General features: G+C 34.9%; 1 protein-coding gene across 1 annotated transcript in view; it reads right to left on the reverse strand.

The window, feature by feature from the left end:
• The window catches only part of HMCN1 (hemicentin 1), a 469289-nt gene that overhangs the window by 81150 nt on the left and 361698 nt on the right, over window positions 1–26441 (reverse strand). The window contains exons 56-69 of the mRNA XM_008696988.2: window positions 25313–25500; window positions 22680–22776; window positions 16690–16851; window positions 15632–15745; window positions 15312–15514; window positions 14933–15014; window positions 14695–14826; window positions 14014–14163; window positions 11584–11743; window positions 9437–9561; window positions 9028–9211; window positions 8322–8419; window positions 7106–7384; window positions 903–1099 (exon numbers count right to left, since the gene is read on the reverse strand). Of these exons, the coding sequence (XP_008695210.2) occupies window positions 903–1099; window positions 7106–7384; window positions 8322–8419; window positions 9028–9211; window positions 9437–9561; window positions 11584–11743; window positions 14014–14163; window positions 14695–14826; window positions 14933–15014; window positions 15312–15514; window positions 15632–15745; window positions 16690–16851; window positions 22680–22776; window positions 25313–25500 (2171 nt within the window). The remainder of the gene's footprint in view (window positions 1–902; window positions 1100–7105; window positions 7385–8321; window positions 8420–9027; window positions 9212–9436; window positions 9562–11583; window positions 11744–14013; window positions 14164–14694; window positions 14827–14932; window positions 15015–15311; window positions 15515–15631; window positions 15746–16689; window positions 16852–22679; window positions 22777–25312; window positions 25501–26441) is intronic.

The raw sequence follows: 26441 nt of genomic DNA on the forward strand, positions 1-26441 counted from the left end.
GTGTGATAGAGCCCAGAGCTGAATGCAGGACTGACACAGTAGACAATTCATAGCCCTTAGCTCTCTTTCTCCAGTTCCCTTTCCTTCCTCCTTCCTCAGTGAAAATGCACACAGAATATAATTAAATAATTTGTTATTCCTTGTTCCAACGGATGTTGATTATCACAACAATAGCAGCAGGAAAAACAATTCTAACTCTACTTAACATTACTACATGTCGGTGGCACTAGTCTAAGCATATCATGTTAGATGATCTTTTAAATCCTCAAGTGTAGGAGTTAGGTATTGTTACTATTTTTATCCCAAAGTTACAGATGAGGGTATTAGGGCACAGATGGAGAATATCTGTAATATAAGGTTTGTCTTTGTTAGTAAAATAGAATATCGTTATAACAAGGCATCCCAGACATACTTCTCTTTAATATATTTACGTTTCTGATTAATTTCCTTAAACACAAACTAAAAGAAGTCAATTTTACTGAATTGTTTGAAAAATTGTGTCTCTTCAGATTTTTATGTCTGCAAGTTAATTTTGGAAATCAAAATTGCTCTTTGAGGCCTCATATGTATATATGTCGAACTGCTTTTTGCTAGTTCTGTAAAGGCCTACCTGGCACAAATTAAGAGCTTCGGGAAATATTCACTTATAGCACTGCGAAAAAACTTACAAAAATTAAAGTATCTTGCTTTCTTCCGAGTTTAACATGATACTTCTACTGCTCCTTTTTAGTCATGTTTCCCTGTGTCTATCCAAGCATGCATACCATAGAGCCAACCTACCTTTGTTAAGGTTACAGAGAGGGATTTATGATCCATTTAAAACATAATTTCTCCATTTTGCCTATATTAGCAAGTGAGAAGGACAAGCCAGGATAAAATAATTTTTTGACTTTGACACTTACCTGAGCACTAGATATTCGAAGAACCTCTCCACCTCCAAGAGTTTGTACCTGATCTGTCTGTGGGAGGGGCCGCCCATCCTTCATCCAGGTAATTTTAGGAGTTGGGATTCCAGAAGCAAAGCAGGTAAGTTCAAGTGGATTATTAACAATCACTGATATCTCTACAGGTTCTTCTGATCCATTGATATGAGGTGGTTCTATATAAAGGGAATTAAAAACAACAACAAAATAAACTTGCCGTTTGATAAAATACTGCTGATTAGAAAAAGTTTAAAAGAAAATTCATCTCAAATTTATGTTCGTGTAATACAAATTGGTTGAAACATAGATACCAAAATGATCCTTCCTAGATGTTACTGCCATTTGTCACTGGCACTATTTTAAAAGGGATGGCTCATGTCTATCAGAGATCATGAAGTAAATGGCAACCCAGTGCAAGGCACCTATAGCTTGGCAACTGGGATTCAGATCATTAGAGCAGTCTCACCTAATTGTAAAGATTGAAGAACAATAAAAACTAAACTCATCTTGTACCATTTTTTAAAGAGAGGTACTTCCAGAGAGTAGTGTGTTTTTGTACCTTCTGAATATCTATTGTTTCTACAAAAGCTCCAAGCAAATGCTGTGGAATTTGGCTATCATCTTTTCCATGCAGAACTTTAAGAGGAAACAGTGACTAAGCAGAAGAAAAAACAGTTATATTTGGAGACTATTTCTGCATAAAACACATTTGTTATGTCTGGGCAGAAATAATTTCCTTTTTTGTTATTTATATTTCTAAATTACCTTTCTCAGGAGGATGTTAAAGAATCTAAACACTTGGAAGAAACACCATGGTTCCTTCTTCCCAACTATTCTCAAGTTTAGGAATCCCTTTAAAACAGTCTTTTCATACCATGATCATTCAAGTTTTCTATGAACATTTCCAGCTTACTATTTCACAAGGCAGCCAAAATAGCTGTTGGACAGCTCCAAGGATTAGACTTTTTTTTTTTTTTTTTTTAAATCAGGCACATAATTTAGAAGAGAGGTTCACAGCAGAGTATCTGGAGGCAAAAAGCCCAAGTTTGAATCCTGGCTCCAAAAATCATTAGCTTAGTGGATTTGGGCAAACCTCTAAAATAAGAATAGCACTATTAGTTAACTAATGGGATCATTGTGAGGATTCGGTGAGATATTCTATAAACTACACATTTCGTTTCTGTTTCTGAATATGTTTTATTTTATAATTAAAGGTTTTTAAAAAAGTTATTCCTACTACAATGTCTACTATAGCTGTTGGTATTTTTTATTAAAACCTGCTTATTAAAAAGAAAAAAAATTTCCACCTACGGTCCTTGTTTTCTTTTCTGGAGAAAGACAATATATTAAATCTATACTCCTTTTCAGATTATAATTAAGAACTCAGAGTTTCTTAACCACTGACCCACATGACCTCTTTTTTACTTTCATTCATCTTACATACTGCTGTCAAAACCCATTTTTAAGTGCATTTTAGAATGATCCAAGATTTCTTGCTAAAAGGATTTCAGTGTTTCCATGTTGCTTACTGAATTAAACAAAAACTCTTCATCATGGCTTCCAAAGTTTTGTAAAAGGTTTTTATATTTATAACATTATGTACTTTTAAAATACTTACATGTAACGTAGGCTTCAAATTAGACTACTTCTTTACCTCAACAAGTACAGTCTTTTCTTGCTCTGTAACTTTACTAATGCCATTCCTTCTACTGTTAAATCTTCCAATAGTCCCATCCCCTAACTGAGCATGTTCAAATACTATCAAGGTCACATTAATATCATTAAACTCATTTGTAAAAACTGTAAATCTTTTGATTCTCTCAACACAAACAATAAAATTTCTCTCCCTTTTAATTTCCAAAGCATGTTGCTTGTATCACTCAAAAGTACTTATCTGATTCTCCATTTGATTCCCTTTATTTATTGGTTATTTACCATGTTTTAGTCACTATGGATACAAAGATTAATTAGGCACGACCTTTATCCTCAAAGCGTATAGTCGCTAGATTTAAACAACATCAGCAATAATAGAAACAGCATGTTCCCACCTGATTCAAACTCCCAGTCAACAGACCTTAACAGATAGTTGCTAAGTGACTAAGAACTATTTTATTCTGTGTCTTGTCCACATGTCTTATACTTTGGACAGAGTAGGAGATGCACCTACCACGATGACTCCAGAACTTACGTTTTTAGCTTATATCTCTTTTCTGAGCTTGAGATCCACAAATCCAATTATCAGATAAACTTCTCCAGTGGACTATTTGGACACTACTTCAATTTCAACATGTATTCAGACAGAACCTGTTACCTTATTCCTCAAAACCTGGTCCTTTTCCATCATTTCCTGCATTTATGTGATGGGTCTACCAATCATTCAGTCATATAAGCCAGAAACTCGGAGCCACCCTTGATATCTTCTTCATCACTCTTCTATATCCAAATCCTCAAGTAAGTCCTAATACTTCTACCTGCCATTATTTCTAAATACATTTTTCCTCTTACTTCCATTACTGATCTGAGCTACACTACTATTTACTTGGACTAACATCACCTATTTCCTGCCTTTAGGTACCCACCCAATATTATCTATTTGTTTCTTTCACATTAACAGACCCCAATTTTGTTAGGGCTGTCCGTGTACTAAAAACTCCATTTCCTAGCCTCTGTAGAAGATGGTAGATGGAAGGGTGTGTGGAGATTCTGATCAATCAGATGTAAATGGAAGTGGTTTTGTAGGGATTCTAAGAAAGTCCCTAGAGGGGCAACTCTTCACCTTTCCTCTCTTTCCTGCTCTGTTGTTGCATCTAGTGATGCGGGGAGTGACCAGACAATGCATGATCACTGACCAACCGTGATGTAAAGGCCAAGAGAACTGTAAATATCTGAATTGGTTCACCAGCGTAACTACTGCCTACATCCAGACACCTCACTCAGCAAGAAAAACAAAAGTTATTTGCTCAAGCTGCCAGACTTAGACTCTGCTATTCACGGCCAAATACAACTCCTAATAATACACGGGTCTCTCAGAATCTACTCTTGTCCTTCTCCAAGTAGATCTCCACTTTGCAGTCACAGTGGTTTTTTCAAACTGTAGTTCTACTCATGGCACTCCACTTATTAGAACTTTTAATGGTTTCCCAGTGTTCTAGGATAAAAACCAAATTTTTAACATGGATAATAAAGCTCTTCATAGCCTGGACCCTGTAGAAACCCCTTAGCTTTATTTGTATGAGCTTTTTCCTTGTTTTCAATATTCGAGTTATGCTGGACTTTTCAGAATCACTAACATATCATGACACCTTCCACCATGTGGATAGCATTAAGCTAAGAATAGCAGTTCCCCAGGTTAGGATGGTTACTTTCACATTTGGAGTGTTGCGTTGATCCAAGTGAAGACTTTTTCAGGTTTTAATGGAATTAGCTTTCAACAGATGCCAGAATGCTGAATTTTCTCATTTTTCTGCTGAGACAGTTTTCAAATCTGTTTTAAGAAAATATTATCCTTATAAACCCTGTACCTAGGAAGGTTGTCCTTTGTACACGATGCTAGCAATATCGTTGTTATTTTCTTGCTCAGTTTTCTTTCTTTTTTTTAAACAGTAAATGTTTTATTTATTTTTTATTTTTTATAATAATTTTTATTATGTTTTTTAGTCACCATACAGTACATCCCTAGTTTTTGATGTAATGTGTAATGTTCCATGATTTATTACTTGCATATAATACCCAGTGCACCATGCAATACGTGCCCTCCTTAATACCCATCACTGGCCTATCCCAATCTCCCACCCCTCTCCCCTCTGAAGCCCTCAGTTTGTTTCCCAGAGTCCACAGTCTCTCATGTTTCATTCCCCCTTCTGTGTACTCCCCCTTCATTCTTCCCTTCCTTCTCCTATCGATCTTCCTACTTTTCAGGTTCCATAAATGAGTGAACCATATAATTGTCTTTCTCTGCTTGACTTATTTCGCTTAGCATTAATCTCCTCCAGTCCCATCCATGTTGCTGCAAATGTTGTGAAATCGTTCTTTTTGATGGCTGAGTAATATTCCATTANGGGTAAATACCCAGTAGTGCAATTGCTGGATCATAGGGTAACTCAATTTTTAACTTTTTAAGGGACCTCCACACTGTTTTCCAAAGTGGCTATACCAACTTGCATTCCCACCAACAGTGTAAGAGGGATCCCCTTTCTCCACATCCTCTCCAACATTTGTTGTTTCCTGCCTTGTCAATTTTTGCCATTCTAACTGGCGTAAGGTGGTATCTCAATGTGGTTTTGATTTGAATTTCCCTGATGGCTAATGATTTTGAACATTTTTTCATGTGTCTGTTAGCCATTTGTATGTCTTCATTGGAAAAGTGTCTGTATCTTCTGCCCATTTTTTGATTTGATTATTTGTTTCCCATGTATTGAGTTTGAGAAGTTCTTTGTAGATCTTGGATACTAATCTTTTATCTGTAGTGTCATTTGCAAATATCTCTTCAATAAATGGTGCTGGGAAAATTGGACAGCTATATGCAGAAGAATGAAACTTGACCACTCTCTCACACCATACACAAAGATAAATTCCAAATGGATGAAAGACCTCGATGTGAGACAGGAATCCATCAAAATCATAGAGGAGAACATAGGCTGCAACCTCTTTGATATCGGCCACAGCAACTTTTTTCATGACACATCTCCAAAGGCAAGAGAAACAAAAGAAAAAAATGAACTTGTGGGACTTCATCAAGATAAAAAGCTTCTGCACAGCCAAGGAAACAGTCAAAAAAACTAAGAGGCAGCCCATGGAATGGGAGAAGATCTTGCTCAGTTTTCTATATCCAGAAATGCCCTGGGATGAGATTCTGCTGCTTGGTTCTCGGAATTTCTAGAGGAGCATGCTTTCTCCCTTTCCCACCACCACATGTTGGACCAGGCCATATGTCACATACATAGTAGGTGTAGAGCAATTATTTGTTACATGATGACTGGAAACATGCCTGGCCCATAACGTATAGTCAATAGTTAATACTTCATATGTGAATAATGTACAAGAGCACATTTATGTCATCTCCTGTTATTCCTGATACTCTGTGAATTGGTGTACAGGAATTTGTTATTTTAGCCTTCCTTATCAACACACTCCTCTGTCTTTTGTCTCTAAATACCCTGGAGTACCTCCTCCACTACTACCCTTCATTCTAAGGAACACTCATCTATACCACAGTCTCTTCTTTGTTTATTTAGATAGCATTCTGCCTCCTTCTCCAGTTAAAACTTCCTTCAACCCAGCTAGCAAGCATCTAATTCCATTCAGTTTAATCCAATGAATAAATATCACATGTCAAATGCCATGCTAAATCCTGGGAATATAGAAATAGGTAAGGTGGGTACTGCCCATCACAGAGCTTAGCTAAGGATAAAGCAGACTTTTAAAGGTACACAAATGATTAAATTGGTATAGGTACTATAAGAAAGACTACAGGGCATTCTGAATACATACGCTAGCATCATGCCAAAATTATTCTTTCTGTTCCTTGTGAAGTATATTTTGTTCTGTGAGGAGCCTGAGATTTTACCTATATTGTAGTGGAAAAACAAACCGAACCCCCCCAAAATAATTAATTATGGAAATAGTTCATCTCATTCATCTTCATTTCTCTACCAAAGTCAAAATTTTTGACTTCTCTTTATTTTGTATCTCTAATTTTGTTTTCTGTTTATATCACTTGTTTGCATGTAGAACATTGTAATACACATTTCAAATATTTGCTTTAATGCACACAAGAGTAAATGGAACTAGACTATTTGAAATGACTATTAAAACTATTAGATTGGATCATTTGAAAAGACTGAAATAACATAAAATAGTATAAATATGCTTTTCCATTAAATTGGTATTTATCAAGAGCTTTAATTCTTGAAAAAACTTAAAAATCTACTTATCAATTGTTTGTATGATTTTGTTAAAATTTTATAAGTAGGAGTTTTCGTCTTTTAGACAGATAAGGAACAAAATAATTTAAATTTAACATGCTTCAGGTAAGAGTAAATCTAGGTAAATTACAAAACAAAAATATGAAATACAATGAAGTTTTTACAAATTTTGTCCCCATAGCAAGTGACTCTAAGAATTACACTTATTTACTAAATCTTTGTTGTTACTTATTTCCAAATTACTGAATGTTTACATACCCAGGACCTTCAGGATAAAGTGTTTGCTGACTTCTCCAGCTTCATTTGAGGCAATGCAGATGTACCTCCCCGAATCTTCAGTCTCTGCTTCGTTGAGCTGAAGAACCATTCCTTGAGAGCTTATTGTCAGACGGGTATTAGGACCCAGAGGCTGGCCATCTCTAAGCCAGGACATCCTGGGAGTTGGGGTTCCATCTGTAAAGCATGTCATGGAGGTAGAACTACCCTTGACTATTGTGATCTCCTCTGTTCCCATTGCATTGTCCAGATTGGGTGGCACTATGCAGAAAACAAAACAGGTCTATTATAATTTGAGACCAACTTAGATAAAAAATATTTTTTAATGGCTCAGTTAGTTCTATATTGTTTCTTTTTTTTAATAATAATATTTTTTATTATATTATGTTAGTGTTTCTATGATCTATTAAAATATAGACTTTAAGATAGCATATAAATAATTGCTAACTATTATAAAAACAGGTATTAAATACACTTATTATTAACCTTCCAAAATATTAGCAATGAAACCTCCGGCTTGTTTTCTTCTTGAACACACAAAATTTAAATGTGGTTTAAGTTTTAGCCATTTTTTCACTTCTTAGGTTTGCCTCTTTAATTTGTTACAATATATATTATAGTTTCAGAAGTATATTTTCAACTGCTGTATGTGGAATAAATAAAATAATATTAGTTTCTAGAGTAAGCTTATATACAATCCAACAAAATTAATTTGTAGGCTATAGTAAATAGTTACTTAGCTGTTCTGAGATGTTCTTGGAATCTAGAAATTTGAACCAGTAAACCTTAATATTTCAGAAATGGAATGTTTTCAGTTCTCTCTCTGTCTACGCACACACATACACATGAAGACATATCTGCACATATTCATTCATATTTTAAATACTCAAAATGAGCCACTAATACTATTAGAAAACAGACTGAACTTTCTCTTTGTATGAAAAGACTGTTCCTTGTGTCTGGATTGAGATGCTATTTTTAAAAATGTAGATTTGACTTAAGGCAAAATTTCAGGTTAGAAGAGTATTTTGACAAAAAGACTGTATGTTTCAATATATATGGACCCCTTGGGAGAAAAGGCATTCTTTCCTAGTTAGCAAGATCCTATTTTACCAATTCTTTCTGATATGTCAATATCTAACTATAAGCCTGTTGCTTAATATTGTAAAGTTCAGTACTAGAGTCATCTCGGACATACCAAAAACTCGAAGACTATAACGTTTATTATCCACCCCAGCTCTGTTGGAGGCCACACACGTGTACACGGCAACATCAGACACCTGAGCTCTCACAATCCTGAAAAACAATTTGACCCAATAATTCATAATTTAATCCCATTCAACATACACAAAGAAAATATTTCTGATTTATACACAGATGACTAATGTTGGGAAATGTTAGTTATGAAGCTTATAACAATCCACCACAAAATACAGATGCCTCAAATGCAATTTGTTCTACAAATTGATTAGGCACTGACAGTAAGCCATTAAAAATATAATGTAATTTAAGAGTGAATATTTTTCTAATATACATTAATAAAGAATGATGCTAACATGAAAATCACATGATTGCAGTACGCATCTTCCTATTATTTTGCCACAGAAAGTTTTCTCTAAAATAGTTCTTGGAAATACATACACTATCGATAGATATGTCTGTCTATGAAAGACCTATTTTATACAAATTTACTAAAACATGAGCATTTAAATAAGAATTTAAAAAACCATTTCAGTTTTATAATTGTATCCTCCTTCTTCTAAAAAGATACTGAAAGGGAAAAATAAACAAACAATAGTAAAAATTTTGGAAAAAACATTTCTTAAACACCGTCTAGATAAAGTTAGAGCCTATAATCACAGTGACTTTATCCGTCTAGCAAATCAGACAAGGTAAAAGCTGACCTGACAACCTGCCCTCCTGATAGCAACCGGATATGGGAGGAGAGAGGCAGAGGAAGTCCATTCTTTAGCCAGTTTATCTGTGGTGGAGGTGTCCCTGTGGCTCTGCATTCAATGTTTATTGAAGTATCCACCAAAGCCATTAGTTTCTCTGCTTCTTCTTTATTACCCTTAATTGCAGGTGGAACTATGTCATGCAGAAAATGAGAGAGAGATAAGGGGTGGGTGTGCATTACTAGTTCAAATCATTTCAACTACAGTTGCCCATACTGCTGCTTTTTATCCCAAAAGCAAATGGCAGTGACATCAGATTTTAAAACTAGATGCTTCAGACACCTACTGCTGGACCTTCATTTCTACTGATAGATTCCCAAGGGAGCAGAGTCAAAAGAGAGTGAAATGTCATATTTACCATAGACATTCAAGTTAAAAATTCGGTCTTCTTCTCCAGCAGGGTTAGTAGCGATGCATGTGTATTTCCCCACGTTAGATGGGAGAGCTCCATAAATGTTTAATGTACTGCCATCTGCAGTCACCCTATAGGAAACACCATAGTAAAGGCACTGAGATGATTCTTGTGAAGCCAAGAGCTGGAAAGCTCACTCCGGGTTATTGTGTTCTTTAAAGAAATACCACCGTAAAATGCACCTCCATCTTAGATATATAATGGTTCATATCTTTTTCATGAAGTACATGGAAGTCTGTTAAAGTCAGAGCTACTAAAACTGATGGAGATTTCAGGCAATCAACTAAAATTCTACAGAACCAGATAAAATTCATGTCTTATACCCACCACTTCCTTATGAGAGAAACCGGAAATGAAATCAGATTGGGAACTTCCCTCTCCAAATCAAAGACATGTTTTTCTCAAAGTTAGAATACTTTTTCCTTAGTTACCATATAAGGTTTGGATTAAATGAAAACTATTTTAAAATTCCGATATAAAATTTGAAGAATGTTATAATGAAAAACTAAAAGAAATTATATCTTAAAAAACTAACTATAAATGACTTAGCAATATTTTTAATGAGAATACGATAACTTATTTAAACTGTGACAACTCACTATTATGTACAGGTATATTTTGCAAAAATTTTTCCACAAATTGCTAGAGCTTTTCCCTCGAATTACATAATAGTAAATAACTACACAGTTAGATGATCAAAGATATTTTAAAAGTTAAGATTATTACATTATTGATTCCCTTCAGAAGCCATTAATTATCAAATTTTCTATGTTTTAAAAAGAGATTAAATGGTTTTCTACAGTTATTCTTACAACAGTGATTTTATTAGAATCTTCCAATGTCAAAAGTAAATATTCCACTTCTACCATATCATATTATTAAATATAATTATTGAAAATTACCAAAAAAAGGAAGTTACAATATTATTATGAGCCTACAGTATTTTTTCATTTTTAAAATATGAATTTTAAAATTCCATTGGTTTAGTCATATGAATAAACAAAAAAGAAGGTTGCCAGAACCAAAGGACAGTAATAAGTTGACACTGAAAAATACTTTGATTGGCAAATTATTCTGTTTGCAAACCCTATACATTTTGTAGAGCTGTGAACAAATAATCAGTAAGTTAGATATAAGTGCATCTGGGATCTTATTGTAAGGGAAAGTGACAGATCACAAATTCCTAGGTATAAGTATTATCATATGAGATCTTTAGGTCCCACCACCTATCTAGTACTTGGCTTGCAATGTTGATACCAGCTGACTTAATAAAAAATAATTAAATATTTGTTAACTATTGAGATATGTCCACACCAAAGAAATAAAACTTAAAACATATCTCTAAAATATTATTTGGCAATTTACCCAATCTTCTAACGGGAACAAATATCTAAATTTTAACATAAAATGACTTCAAAGAAAATAACGTTTACTTATCTTTCTTTAAATTATATATATTCAATTCATTGACTAGAAAACTAGAAAAATTCAGTCTAAACCCTAAATTTAAAATACTGGTTTAAAATGATAAGGCTTACAATACATTTAATTAATGCTTACTCATGCATTCATGGTTCTTCAAATAATTGTAATTACTCTGATATTTGTGTACAATGGGGCTTTGTGATGAAGTAATCTAGTAGAGAGTAGAACTCTGGATTGTTTTTCTAAAGCATTTATTGTTGAAAGTAGCAGGAAGCCCTTACCATATTGTTATTCCATCTCTACGCAGTTTGTTGTATGGTTAACAAGTATCAGCGGAAAATGGGATTTGGACAAATCACTACAAGGAATGAACTAGGTTATGATGATACTGTCTTTTTTTCAAAATGAGCCAAGCACTCATTCACTCATTGATGTTGATGGATACGGAAAACCTGTACACACACACACACACACACACACACTTTTGAGCAAATTCTCAAAGGAGAATTTCTGTGTCCAGCTCTTTAAATTTTTATTTTTTCTTTCTGAATACAATGATAGCCAAGGTCCCATGAGACTGAATTTGGTATTTTTCATGTGAAATTTGAAGCATAAAGCATTATAGAATACCTTACAATGAATGATGCAAAGATTCTTTTAAAACATACCGGATTCTTTCTGTTTCACTGCTATTTATGGGCTTTCCATCTCTAAGCCATTGAATAAGTGGGGTGGGAATGCCATTTGCATTGCAGGCCAGCTCAACGTTTTCCCCCTGAAGAACGCTGACTTCACTTGGAATTTCAGCACCAGCAATACTTGGAGGAACTTTGGGGAAATGATTAAGATTTTCATTAACGAGGCACAAGGTTATAAATTCTAACAAATACAACAGAATCATAGAACAATATGCCATTTTTTCATATCTTTCCTAGATTGTGGTTCAACATCCAACCATTATTATACTCATAAATTACTTTTAAATGAGGACTAGGTCGAGGAATCATTTCAATATTCTTCTTATATTTGTAAGTTGATACAATTATTTAGTCATATGGGCTGGTGACAAATCTATCTCATGGGTGTACTTCCTGGCCAAATGAATCACTTTTAGATTAAATCCTCAGTATAGTTCAGGAGAATGTTTTACAAAATCTTGGCATCAATGTCTGAGAAAAGTATCTAAGTTGGTTGTTATTCTCTTCATAATGCAATTTAAAAATTATTTATTCTGAACAATGGATATGCTTAGCGTATGTTTCAAGATCCAATCATTTCTATACTCTTTCTGGCCATCTTTGCTTTTCACTTTAATTATTTGATTGAGAGATAATGTATAATGAAAATATTGACAATGGTTTCAAGCAGAAACACATTTGAATTCCTCTTCTAAATAATTATGGTAATGTGCTGGAAGGTAGCTCACACCAGCTCACAAGAGCCAATTTTACACATCTTCCCTCCTCTCCATGTTCACTGACATCATGTTGGGAGCTTGAAGTGGGACACAGTGGGAATATTTATACCATAGAAACTGGCAGATGATTGGCTACAAGTCAGGACCTTTTTGTCTGCAATCAGTTGTTAAATATTTACCAGCACATCACTTTATAGCCTCTAAAAATCTCATTTTAGTCATCCAGAAGACAATAATAATTGTACCAAATTTGCCGAATTTAGAGTTACTAAATTAGTTGAATCAATGAGAGTTTTCATGAGAAATGTAATGAGTATCTAATATATGACAAGTACTGGACTAGGCCCTATACACATATTTCTAGTCCTGTGGCATGATAACATATACAGTCTGGTAAAATGTTTGGTCATACCACATTCTTCATGATTAGTACTTATAATTTATTAATGCATTAAACAAAATTAACCATAATTTCTGATGCTGAATCTCTGAATATTTATTTTTCTCTTTTTGCTTTTGAAATCTCAAAGCATCACTAATCAGAGAAACCACCAATACTCATAAACTTATTTCAATTTTTCTTTAATTTTTAGGTGATGGATTTTAATCTTATTTTGCAATATATACATTATCAAATCATTATATTGTGCACCTTAAACTTATACAATGTTATATGTCAATTATATCTCAATAAAACTAAAAAAATTAATATTTTTGAAGTTAGCTTTAGCAGAGTCCGAAACAGGTAGATAATAAATATTCAGTTACTTCTATAATTTATGTGAAATTCTTTTCATAGTACCTGTAATAAACTTAGAAAAAACTAGCATTCAACTTAGTTTCAAGTTCCATTTCAACTTGAACATTAGGCAAAAAGTAATAATCAGAGGTTTACTGAAAATTAAAAGTAAGCAAGTTCTCCCTCCAGTGCTCAATATTATGCTGAACACAGTAGGTGTTAATTAAGTGTTGGATGAAATAATGCTCCTTATTCTTACCCCAAAATAGTATAAGATTCATGCTTACTTGAAATTTACCTAATCCCTAACTTGTTAGAACACACTAATCTCTTCATGAGTTAAATCTTACTTACCTAAATAAAGGTGAACAGATCTATAGGCTTAACTCAAAATAAATTATATCAGATTAAAACAAATAAGTAATTCAATAGAATATATACTATTGGAAAGTAATCATTTCAGTAAACATGAAAAAAAGAGATTATGAAATTTCTATTATTCTTTTTTCCACAGTTATGACCATTTTCATGAAAATACAAATCTACTGATAAATGTAGGACAGAAAATTGACAATATTTTTGTGTATCTAAAGGTATTTTGTAAGTCACGTCATTAGGCTCTATACCCTAAACTTAGACAGTGTTTATATCTCAACAAAACTGGAAAAAAATAATATATCAAAAAATATGAAACAAAGGTATTCTGAATCAATTATAAATGATCTCTTTAGATGTAGCCTTATTTTGTACTATAGAGAAAATATAATAAAGAAACTGAAGGTGGATCAGAGTGTACCCCACATACCTTGTTGGGTTTTTTTTAAAAAAAAATTTAAGCTTATAAGCTCTACACCCAATGTGGGGTTGAACTCATGACCCCAAGATCAAGAGTCACATGCTCTACTGGCTTAGCCAGCCAGGTGCACCCCATATCCCACTTACCTTGAATTGAAAGAATGTAATTTTTCTGTGCTTTTCCCTCTGTATTTGATGCAATGCATGTATAGTTTCCACTATCTGAATGCTGAGACCGAGCAATTTGGAGTTTGCTACCTCCAGACAAAATATGTACTTCAAGTGAGTCAGAGTTTTCTAGAAGTGAAAATAAAGCAAAACAAAATATAAAAAACTTTTATGTTTAACAACTCCACAATTCACCATAATATATATTATTTTTTTAAAGATTTATTTATTTGACAGAGAGAGCCTGCAAGTGGGGGGAGGGGCAGAGGAAGAGGAAGAGCTGAGCGTGGAGCTCTGCACGGGGCTTAACCCCAGGACCCCGAGATCACGACCTGAACTGAAATCAAGTGTCAGCCACTCAACCGACTGAGACACCTAGGTGTCCCAATATATCTTATTTTATGAAATAAATATGTTTCTTAAAAGTTCTTCCTTTGTACTTTCATTTTAAATGAGAGCCTTCTTTGAAAAAGGAAATAAGAAAAATCTCTACGTAATGAATAACCATTTTATATGTCTATTCTGTAAGTTTATATTTCAGTACATTAGGCTTTTTGGATTAAACACAGCTATAAGCATAATACTGAAATGTGCTTGTTTATTAATCTAGTGAATTAAAAGCAAAAGAAAACAAAAATGAAAACTGCACAACCATATTACCTATGGGCTTGTGGTTCTTTAACCATGCGATTGTGGGAGGTGGGATTCCAGTGGCATCACACGTTAAGGTCACAGGATTGCTGATTGTCTCAACAACCACTTCATTTTCAGTCCCTTCGATACTGGGTGGCACTGTGAAAAGACAGAAGAAAATCACGTGTCCTCTTTAAGCTAATTCAGGACACTTTCATTTGCATATCTGGGGGAAAAAAGAGTTGTATTAGAGGCAGATGCTCACCATATACATTGAGGTGGAAATTTTTATCATCCCGTCCTGCTACATTTATAGCTCTACATACATACTGGCCTGTGTCAGATACCTAAAAGAAAAAGATACTATTGTATGTGCTCCATTAAGTTACAGATGACCAATCACACTGTTCCAGTGTAGATTAAATCATCAGTCATCTTTATGCTCCAATGCCCCATTCTAATTGCCTCCTACAATCCTGCTTTTTTATTAATACAAAAATGAAACTAAGGTCAATAGCATTGATGATGCTGTTTTTAAATAAAACTCGTTCTTCGCTGTAGTAAAGGGAACATGCAACTACCAGTTCTTTCTTCCATAATCCCACCACCGAGTCATGACACACAAACAAGAATAAAAGATGCACCTCCGCTTTCTTGATGTGCAGCGTTTGTCCATCTGCTAAAATCTCCAAGTGAGTAGACTCTGTTATCATCTGCCCATTCTTATACCAGGTGATGACTGGAGGGGGGACAGCATTTGACTCACACTCCAAGGACACTGAGGTCCCCTCTCTTACATTAACTACAGAAAGAGATTCACTGCCATGATCTTTAATGCTTGGGGGCACTGAGGGTGGGAAACAAGAACAGAAGGATTTTTTTTTTTTCATTAAGATGCTCAGATAGAAAGTATCTAATACCAGTTTAAAAATGAAAGAATTTTATGAGGAGAGTTAAGACAAACCATAAACAGTCAGGAAAACTTTTTTCTTGCTTTCACCAGCTTGGTTGATAGCTATACAAGTGTATTCACCACCATCAGATACCTTTGCCCGGATAATTTGCAGAGTTCGACCACCTGTGGGCAAATACAATGCAAATTGAAGAGCGGCATAGAGGTTGTTTTATTTTTTTATTTATTTTATTTTATTTTATTTTTTTTAAGATTTTATTTATTTATTCGACAGAGATAGAGACAGCCAGTGAGAGAGGGAACACAAGCAGGGGGAGTGGGAGAGGAAGAAGCAGGCTCATAGCGGAGGAGCCTGATGTGGGGCTCGATTCCAGAACGCCGGGATCACGCCCTGAGCCGAAGGCAGACGCATAACCGCTGTGCCACCCAGGCGCCCCCTAGAGGTTGTTTTAATAACTGTTTTATCAATAAGATAAACAGCAAAATGTATCCTTTCTCTTACAGTAAAATTTCCCATTCAAAATGAAAGAACTGATTTAAATTGCATGTCTTTGATCCTTCCTTTTCCTTTGATCTCAGTATTTATTCTACTTCCTTATAAAGAAATAAATTCATAAAATTTTTCTCCCCAGTAACCAAACATAAATAGTAGAATTGTTTGATACAGGTTCTAGTGAGCAAACAGTAACTGTACTACAGTCAAAATATGTTAACAAGTATTTTCTGGGTTTAAATATCCCGCAGTGTAGAAGTGATTGTCTGTCGGTCTATTTATCTATCCTCAAGGAGCTTTAGGATGAATTAAAAACAACCAGTGATTTTATCCAGTGAAAGCACTGTTTGTTAGTCTATCACGCCCAAGGAATTACTAAGAAGTTTGTTCCTAAATGTCATAATTTCTTGAAAGTAGACCTTGTTACTGTATATTCCCACTGAAATAAATCTATACAATCTTATCCTAATGGCCCCAAATGGATAAAGAGAGGCATTTAATGTGAACAAATAAAAGGAACAAGACAAAAGTTTTGAAAGAGAGTTAAGTTGATGCCATTTGTATTGAGAAAAGTGAGAAAGTTTTGCCCACCATTTAAGAGTAATAAGTTCCTTACCAGGCACAATAAGAGCATTTGCATTTAGCTTGATAGGCTGTTCATTCTTGAACCAGCTGAGATCCGGAGGTGGAAAACCAGAGACCTCACAGGTCAAAGAGATGAAATTGTTCACCACAACAGTGAGATTTTCAGGGTTAGGACCAATGACACTTGGAGGAACTATAATAGTAAATATATTCAAAGTGAAATCTGATATTATCTGTAATACATATTCCAATTTGTTAATATAAACCCGACCACTATAGTCTGCTAAAGCAATGAGTTAATGATAGCTAATTATTTAGCTGTTTCTCTTAGAATTCCTTAATGCCTTCATCAAACTCATTTCCATCAGTTTTGTTTTCCGACTTGAAAGAGAATACTAGACTTTTCAAAGAAAGAATTATTGTGCATTTTATTTGTAAAATGTAGCTGGCAATTCTTAAGATGGTTTTGTCAATGTATAAAGAAAGACCTAATAGCACTTTTTATTCGGTACATTTGAATATTCTTGTATTTAATATTACATCATTATTTATAGTTTTATCTTACTGCTTATAGCAACAGTAGAGTAGAAATTTAATCTATCAACAAATTATACAGGTTATTTTGACAATGTAAATAAATGACATTCAAGATGAGCAGAAAATTTAAGAAATAAACAATGCTATGGTTTATTCTTGAAACAAAAAAGAATTCCAGAAGCAAAAGCAGTATGGCAAAAAGGTGGAGTAAAAAAGAATGAAATTAACAATGCAATGTCATTTATACATATTAAAACATGCATATGAAACAATAGAGTTTTAAAAGAACACACAGACATAGAAGGTATAATATCATACACATTTGAATGGTTTCCTATGAAAGGAGGGGGGAAACAGGAGCAAGGAATTGGCATAAAAATGAATGAATACATGAATGAATATTTTAAAAAATAAAAGTAAAGATGGATCTTGTTCAGGCCAATGATGATAGTGACACATGAACTAAGAAATGCAATTAATATAACACTCTTTTATATTAAGACTGAGGTCTTAAAACATCAAAAACAAAAGTAAAACTTCAAAAAGGCAAAATTTCTTTTACTATCACATGGTTGTTTTTCACCCACTAATTAATTTTAGTATTTATTCATTCATCGAATATTTATTATTTATTGTATTCTAGACATTGTGCTAAGTGCTGATACAGTGTGAAAATGTAATAGACATAGAGATAATAGTTTGACAGTAATGACAGACATTGAACTAAAAATAACAGTTAACATTTTTTTGAATGGATATGTTGTGCCAGGCAGTGTTCTGAACACTTTGCATATACTATCGCACAAACACTTCACATATACTATTGAATCCTCATACAACCTCATGTGTTAAATACAGTTCTTATCCTCATATTAGAGATGAGGATGCTGAGACAGAAAAGTTGGCATCTTGCCTAAGGTTTCACAAGCAGTTACTGAAAGAAGAGACCCAAAGATTGTTGTCTGGCTCTAGAGCCCTTATTCTTAGCTGCTGTTATATACTGCCTAGTAATTACAAGTATGATGAGTGTTAAACAGAAGAGTAGGGTGACAACAGGGAACCCACCTAATTTCGGAATCAGGAGGAGGAAGTGATGTTGAAGAAGATACTGAAATATGACCAGGAATAAGTTAAGTGAAAGACAGAAAATGGGTGTACTTCCCAGAAAGAAGGCATAATATATACAAAGGCCCAAATGGAGAAAAGAACCCAGCAGCTAGAAGGCTTGCATGACCAGAGTTTGAAGAACAAGGTTAGGAGAGATGGACAGAGAATTAAAGGACCAAGCAAAGGTAAGATCTTATAAGGTCTCTGGGACCCATTCATTAAGAATGTTGAAATATGGCCTCAGGAATGGGAAGCTGAAGCGTGGTTTAATCAAAAATTAATTTAAGAGATATCAATCTGGCTACAGGGGAGAGAACTAATTAGAAGGCTAGAAGGGATTCAGAAGGTCCAGGGAGACTACTGCTGTAATCTGTGTAACAGATTGTGGTAGCTATGCCTGGGATGGTATCAAAAAGAATCAAGAAAAGTGAATGGATCCCAGACATTTTGTAGATAGAATCTTTAGGACTTGATGTTTTGGGGACGAAACTTAAGGAAGAGGAGAAGGAATCAGGGATGACATTCATTTTTCTGACCTGAACAACAGTAGATGGTGATTCCTTTTACTGAGACAGAGATTGTTAGAGGAGAAAGACATTTTTGGGAAAAGATAATGAACTCAGTTATATACACATTGTCTTAGAGTGACTGCTAGACATTTGTGTCAGCAAGAAGTAGATATTTGGATAGAAGGGTCTGGAGATCTTGAGGGGGCCCCGGTTAAAAATAAAAACTTTGAAACTATTTGTATATAGATAGTATCTGAAATTTGGAAATGCATAAGATCACCTTGGATGTGATCAGAACAAAGTCCAGAGCTTGAAAAACTAAAGTGTAATAGTCAAGTAGAGAAGGAGGAATCAGCAAAGTCAACCAGGAATGACAGACTGGGAAGGCAAGATATAAATAAGGGGTGTAGGTGTCACAAAAGCCAAAGGAAAAGAATTTTTGAAAATCATCATGGCCAAGATGTCAAATGCACAGAAGTTAAGAAAGATAAAGCCTAGAAAGTGCCTCTTGGACTTCATAAAGAGGCCATTTGGTGAATTCAATGAGCAGTCTCATTGGTGTTGTGGAAGTGAAATTTGGAACACAGTGGCGGCAGGAGTGAGTGGGAGAAATCAGACATTAAACATATACAGTTATTAGAGACGTTTGCTTTGAAATTGAAGAAAAAGTGAGGGAGGTAGCTAAAGGGAAAATTCAGGTCTTAGGAAGACCTTTTTTGGTTGTTGTTTAAAAAGGGAAAATACAAACTTAAGTGCCATTGGGAAGGAAGCAATAAAGAGTGAGAATTTCATATTCAAAAGGAAGAGAGGAGATTATAAGAGATTTTTGAGGAGGCAGTGAGCAGGGATCTACAGTCAAACTACTGGCATTTGGAAGGTACAGGAATGCTTCCATCTTCTGCTGTAACAATGGGAAGGAAGAAATGGCAGTAACAGATGCTGCTAGTATGCTTGATTTGATGGTAGGAATTTGAGGTGGTTTCTGGGATATGCCTTCCCTTTCCCTGTAAAATAGGAAGTGAGGGCATTTACTGAAAGGTGAGGGGGGGTGTTATGGACTGAATGTTTACATATCCCTCCTTGTTCCCCCCAGTACCGATACTGAAGCCCTGGCCCCCACTGTGGCTATATTTGGAGATGGCACCCTTAAGGGAGTCATTACGGCTAAATGAGGTTGTAAGGGTAGGGCCCTGATCTTATAGGATCACTGTCCTTATAAGAAGAGACACCAGAGAGCTTCCTTGCTTTTCTGGCCATGCATGCTCAGTAAAAAGGCCTTATGAGGACAAAGTAGCTGGAATACAAGCCAGCAGAGCCTTCACTAGAAACCAGACCCTGCTGGAACCTTGATTTTGGACTTTTCAGCCTCTGGACAGTGAAAAAATACATTTATGTTGCTTAAGTCATGCACTCTCTGGCATTTTGTTATGATAGCCTAAGCCCACTAAGCCAAGGGTCATCTGACATCTGAGGAGAGAGATGAAGGCGTGAGAGAGTCACTAGGGAACAGAGACAAAAGGAGGAGCCCCAGGCAGTATGGAGGACCCAGTTCAAGATGGTACCTACGAATTTATAATAACACTGATGTTCCTGACTCCATGAGTTCCCCCAGCCATGGTTAGCCACCTAGGTGCAGGTATGGTCAGATATGGAATTTAGTGAGAAGCAATACTGTAAAACAGCTAAGTTTAAAATCTCTTGAATCAGACTTCCTAAATTATAATCCTGGTACTGTATTTGTGAGATCTGTAACTTTGGGCATGCAACTTAATCTCACTAGGCTTTAGTCTTTTCATCTGTAAAAATGGTATCAGGTGGTACCAACCACCTGGGGTTATTGTTAATTAAGTGAAATAGCATACATAAAAACTTGATACCTAGTAGGTATCAAGTGGACAATATGTTGTGTTGTTAGATGCAGAGTTGAGCTTTTACTGAGCAAGAGCAATAAGAAGACTAAGAGAGGTGATTGAAATGTTGTTCCATGAGAAGTTAAGCCGGATGTGAAGGAGAGTGAAGACAAGAGAGCTGAAAACCCATGGGCCGGCTGACTGAAGGTCAGAGTCCAAAAGAAGCAAGCTCTGTTGTAGTGGGAGACAACAAACAGTATGGTTTTAAGTGAAAACAATTTAAATCATTTCTCCCCAAAATGAATTTTCTAATATGTAGGTATGGGTTCCTGACCACAACTGGGAGATCAAGGTATCATCAACCTGTGAATGAGGAAACACCATCCTGAACTCCAGTCCTTAAGGGTAAACTCGAGTGGCTGCTGCCTCTACCTTGAGAGGTGGAGGTGTTTTTGCTGTACATTAGGAAGAGACAACTGATATGAAAAAACACCAAATATTTATTTAGCAACTACCATGACTATAGATGGGTCCAGGGAGACCAAGATCTGTAAGAAATGACCATTTCCCTAAGTTACAGGATGGGGGTGAACATAGAGACATATAAAGATAACTAATACATATTAGGCAACTTGTGGACTTGCTATAATTGGGGCTTTTGATCACATAGTGAAGGAAAAATTAAGTCTGCCTTGGGAAATCAGAAAAAATAACACTTTTATTTTCAACATTTATTCTACTGCACTTTACAGATTAGAATGTGTGCTCTCACAATCATCATACTTGTTTATTTCTTCCTGAGAATTCATAAAACACTGTTTCTGTTTTGGCCAGACTTACTCATTAAAAAAACTCAAAGATATTATACCATTTGAATGGTTTCCTATGAAAGGAGAGAACAAGGAATGGGCATAAAATGAATGACTACATGAATGAATATTTTAATAAATAAAAGTAAAGATGAGTCTTGTTCAGGCCAATGATGATAGTGACACATGAACTAAGGAATGCAATTAATATAATACTCTATTATATTAAGACTGAGGTCTTAAAACAACATCAAAAACAAAAGCAAAACATCAAAAAGGCAAAAATTTCTTTTACTATCACATGTTACTCATTGTGCTAAGCACTGGGAATACAAAGATAAAGATGTTTCAAATGTCTGTTCCACAAACACCAAGCATTGCTGGACACCAATACTCCCTACATATCACACCAAAAAAGGATATTTATGATGCTAAACAGAAGTCTTTTGAAGGGAGAAAATTTTCATGAAATGTCAAATTTCAGCTATTTCCAAAATGAGCTAGAATTTTGTATGTGTATCCCACATGTAAAGGAAATATTTTATAATGATTGTTCACCATTTCCAAATTTAATATTCTCAAAACAGATATGTGTCCCAAAACTGAAATTAATCATTTGTGGTAGACATCCAATGGCTTTTTTTTCTATCTCAACAGCATTTTAGCAGAAAAATGAGTATCCATGCAGTGTCTAGCATCTATCAAGAACTTAGTTTGATGAATGAATTAGGTGTAGCAATGGTTTTTAGGAATTATTAAACTCCAAAAATGACTTTTTCTTCTCCAGGGAATATACCTAATGGTACTGGAGAATGTAACTCAACATGAATTCTACCTTTGAGGACAGAAAACGGTTCCAATTAGGATTACTGGGTAAGTTTTTATGAGTAAAAGAGCTATATTTGGTTCTAAGTTTATATGAACATATAATTTTGGGGATTGAAATTTTGGATTTTTTTTTCCTTTTCAAATATGTAGGAGTAACTACTTTCTCCCGAGGAACTGAAATAATGTAAAAAACAGGCTTCCTAGAAGATTTGTACTTTACAATCCTACTATGTGATGGGAAGAAAGACAGGAGGTTAAAAAAATGCAGGCTCCACACATTGTTCAAGTTAAAAATACAAAATAAGTCTACATAATCTAAAACACAGTTTTCCTGCTTTTTCAAGCATACTTTAAGAAATGTTATTGGAACTGAGCTCTTACCATGAACGTTGAGGTTAAAATATTTTTTGGCACTTCCAGCTGTGTTCTCAGCAATACACGCATACCTGCCGATATCTGTTATTTGAGTGTTTAGAATCTAAGGGAAAAAATGAAGAAATTCCAGCTGAAATTTTTAATAAAGAGCTTTTCATAATCATCATTACATTTCAGAATAAACAGCACATATTCTTTCTGGTTAATATCAGATGAACACAAAACAAAGAAATTTTTGTATATAATAGTCTGATGATAGCTTTTATTAGTCAGGTCAATTAAATATTTATTTGTAAAGATTTCCAATCACTTAGCATGATCTCCAGTCCCGTCCATGTTGCTGCAAATGTTGTGTAATCGTTCTTTCTGATGGCTGAGTAATATTCCATTGTATATATGGACCACATCTTCTTAAAGACAATTATCATATGGTTTCACTCATTTATGGAACATAAGAAATAGGAAGATCAGTAGGAGAAGGAAGGGAAGAATGAAGGGGGGGGGGAAACAGAAGGGGGAATGAACCATGAGAGATTGTGGACTCTGGGAAACAAACTGAGGGCTTCAGAGGGGAGGGGGCTGGGGGAATGGGATAAGCTGGTGATGGGTATTAAGGAGGGCACATATTGCATGGTGCACTGGGTGTTATACGCAAATAATGAATCCTGGAACATTACATCAAAAGCTAAGGATATACTGTATGGTGACTAACATAACATAATAAAAAATTATTATAAAAAAGATTTCCAATCAAAAAAGGCAATTTTAAACATACTTGTTATATGCTGACTACAAAAATTTCCCCAATTATTCTTTCTCTTCCCTATCTGGCAATATGACTTGAAGCTCCTCACATTAAGAGGTAGAGTAAGATGCAGAATTTATGCTGGCCTTGTGAATGGCTCTGACCAACACAATGTGGTGAAAAGTGACAAAGTACCATTTCAAACCTAGGCCTGAAGAGGTCTAGTGCCTTTCCTCACTCTTTCTGAACTCAGCTACCACCATGCGAGAAAGCCAGGACTAGCCTGCTGGAGGGTAAGAGAATCATGGCGAGTCAGAATCAGCTCAGTTATTACAACAGAGGCCCTGGATATGTGCCAAGAGCCCAGCCAAGTCCAGCAGACCACTTACTCAATTCAGAGCATCCAGACACTTGAGACCAGAAGAATTACCCAGCCAGCTAGAAGACTTCTGAACTAAAAAAATGTTTATTGTTTTAAGTTATTGTTTTGGAGTACTTTGTTTTATACAGCAATAATTAGCTAATAATTGCACTTATATTTATTAGGCAGAAATTTCTATCCATCTATATATCTTTTGGCCTGAGACATAGAAACATTTAAATATTTTGTTAGAGTTTGTAGGACATCAAATAGATACAGTCACAACGTTTAGAAGATACTTTGAGAATTTAAGGTTATTTACAGGCACTGAATCTGGTTCTTGTGTGTGTGCAGTTTTTTTGTTTTTTTTTTTTTAAGACAAGAACTCCATAAGGTATGTCCTGTGTTGGATACATTTGTTATGCTTAGATTCTTGGATTCATAGAATATCTCTTACGTGGTCAAAAATAATTTATTAAATTGTATCCTAACAAAAGAGTTGGAGTTATTTCTATAAATACATAACTTTCTTTTAAGACACTTAAAAAGAAAAATATAAACATGGTCATTAGTGAGCAACAATTCAGGATATTTATGTGGTTTCCATTATTTATTATCAAATCTTAACTAATACAGGGGAAGTTTTAATCTACAGGGAACCCAATACCACTTAGGATTTTACCATCAGAAATACACAGTGGAAAGGATTATACTAATTATAATGTGGCTTTTATCACAAAGGACATATTGTAGCAAATTTAGGACTGTGCATGTCTTGCATGTACAATTTTTGTAAGAATTAACACAAAAGTGTTAGTAGTGGTCACCTCTGAAAGACAAATACCATATGATTTCACTCATATGTGAATTTAAGAAACAAAACAAATGATCATAGGGAAAAAAAGAGGCAAACCAAGAAACAGACTCTTAACTATAGAGAACAAACTGATGATTACCAGAAGGAAGGGCAGTGGGGGGATGGGTGAAACCGATGATGGGGATTAAGGGGTGCACTTGTGATGAGGACTGGGTGATGTATGGAAGTGTTGAATCACTATATTGTACACCCAAAACTAATATAACACTGTCTGTTAAATAACTGGAATTTAAATAAAAACTAAAAAAAAAAAAAACCAGTGGTCACCTCTGATAGGGGGAATAGAATAAAGAATTTTATTTTATATTCTTCTCATGGTTATTTTTACAAATATAATATTCATAGACCAATAAAAATTACTTTTATATTTTTTAAATTTTATTTTTTAAAGATTTATTTATTTATCTATTTGAGAGAGAGAGAGAGAGAGAGATCAAGCAGGTCGAAGAGGCAGAGGCAGACGGAGAANCAGGCTCCCTGCTGAGCAGGGAGCCCAACGTGGGACTCAATCCCAGGACCCTGGGATCATGACCTGATCCAAAGGCAGACATTTAACTGAGCCACCTAGGCACCCTAAAAATTACTTTTAAAAGTAAAAAAGACTTAGGAAATACAAGGTCAAATAGCTATTTTAAAGTAAGATTTTTTACTTTTACCTGCAGAATTCTTCCATTAGATAGAAACTTATGATGCCCATCTTCTAGCAAAGGCTGTCCATCCTTTTGCCAGGAATTCCTTGGTGCTGGACTGCCACTGGATAAACACTCCATCAGTGTGCTTTTATTCACCAGCACGGTGACCTCTTCAGGGAGATCACTATTCGCTCCCTTAATAACTGGTGGCACTAATAGATGATTGCAACAAAAAGATAATGACAGGAAATAAGGTCTTTCTCAATTATTCTTAAGTTTTCTGACAGCTTTAAAAAGCATGGGATGATAACAGAAGAGCAAAGCTGAAGAAGAAACCAAGATTGTTGAATAACATTTTACACTAATAAATTAGGGTGGTGATAAAAATTGTGTGAATTTGGTTTACCTATCCTGGACTCACCCCTACCACAGTCCCAAACCTTCCCCAATTTGTCTGACCTTGCTTCTCTCTCATGCCTTGAACTATGCCTTCTGGGTTTTTAAGCATACATGTAAGTAGCATCTGCATGAATGAATAATTAAGTTATTTGGTTATCCTGAGAAGCCAGATAAATTATACCTGTAAGTGTATTTGGAATGTACAGATTTGTTCTCATTTACAAGGGAATTGTCTGGGCTACTTAAATGTGTTTCTCCAGACAGTGGTATCATTGTCACCTGGGAGCTTGGTTAGAGACGCAAATTTTGGGGCCCACTCAGATCTCTTCAATGGGCATCTTTCAAAGGGCCCAAGAAATTTGTGTTTTAACAGGTGATCCTTATGTACACTAAAGTTTGAGGAGTCACATCTTGAATTTTCCTACATATACTCAGTTTCATTTAAAATGATACCATAGAATCTAGGAACATATTTACCTTATGTTAGACTAGTCAGTTTTGAAAAAAATCACATATTACCCATAAAATTTTTAAAAATGGAAATGCTACCTAAACTAGAAACATGTGTTGGCTGCTGTTATAAATGTAGAAATTCATTTTCAAAGTGAATAATCATTTTATTTTATTTGGAAAGCTTAGCTATTCTGTTTCACTCTCTTAAAATGCACCATATCTTTAGCAATCAGCAAAGACTATATATTTAATGTAAATGCAGTCCTGTGGTATTTGGGTCTTTCAAAAACTAAACTGGAAG

This window comes from Ursus maritimus, unplaced genomic scaffold (genome assembly GCF_017311325.1).
Source record: "Ursus maritimus isolate PB19 unplaced genomic scaffold, ASM1731132v1 scaffold_2, whole genome shotgun sequence".
NCBI classification, from domain to species: Eukaryota; Metazoa; Chordata; class Mammalia; order Carnivora; family Ursidae; genus Ursus; species Ursus maritimus.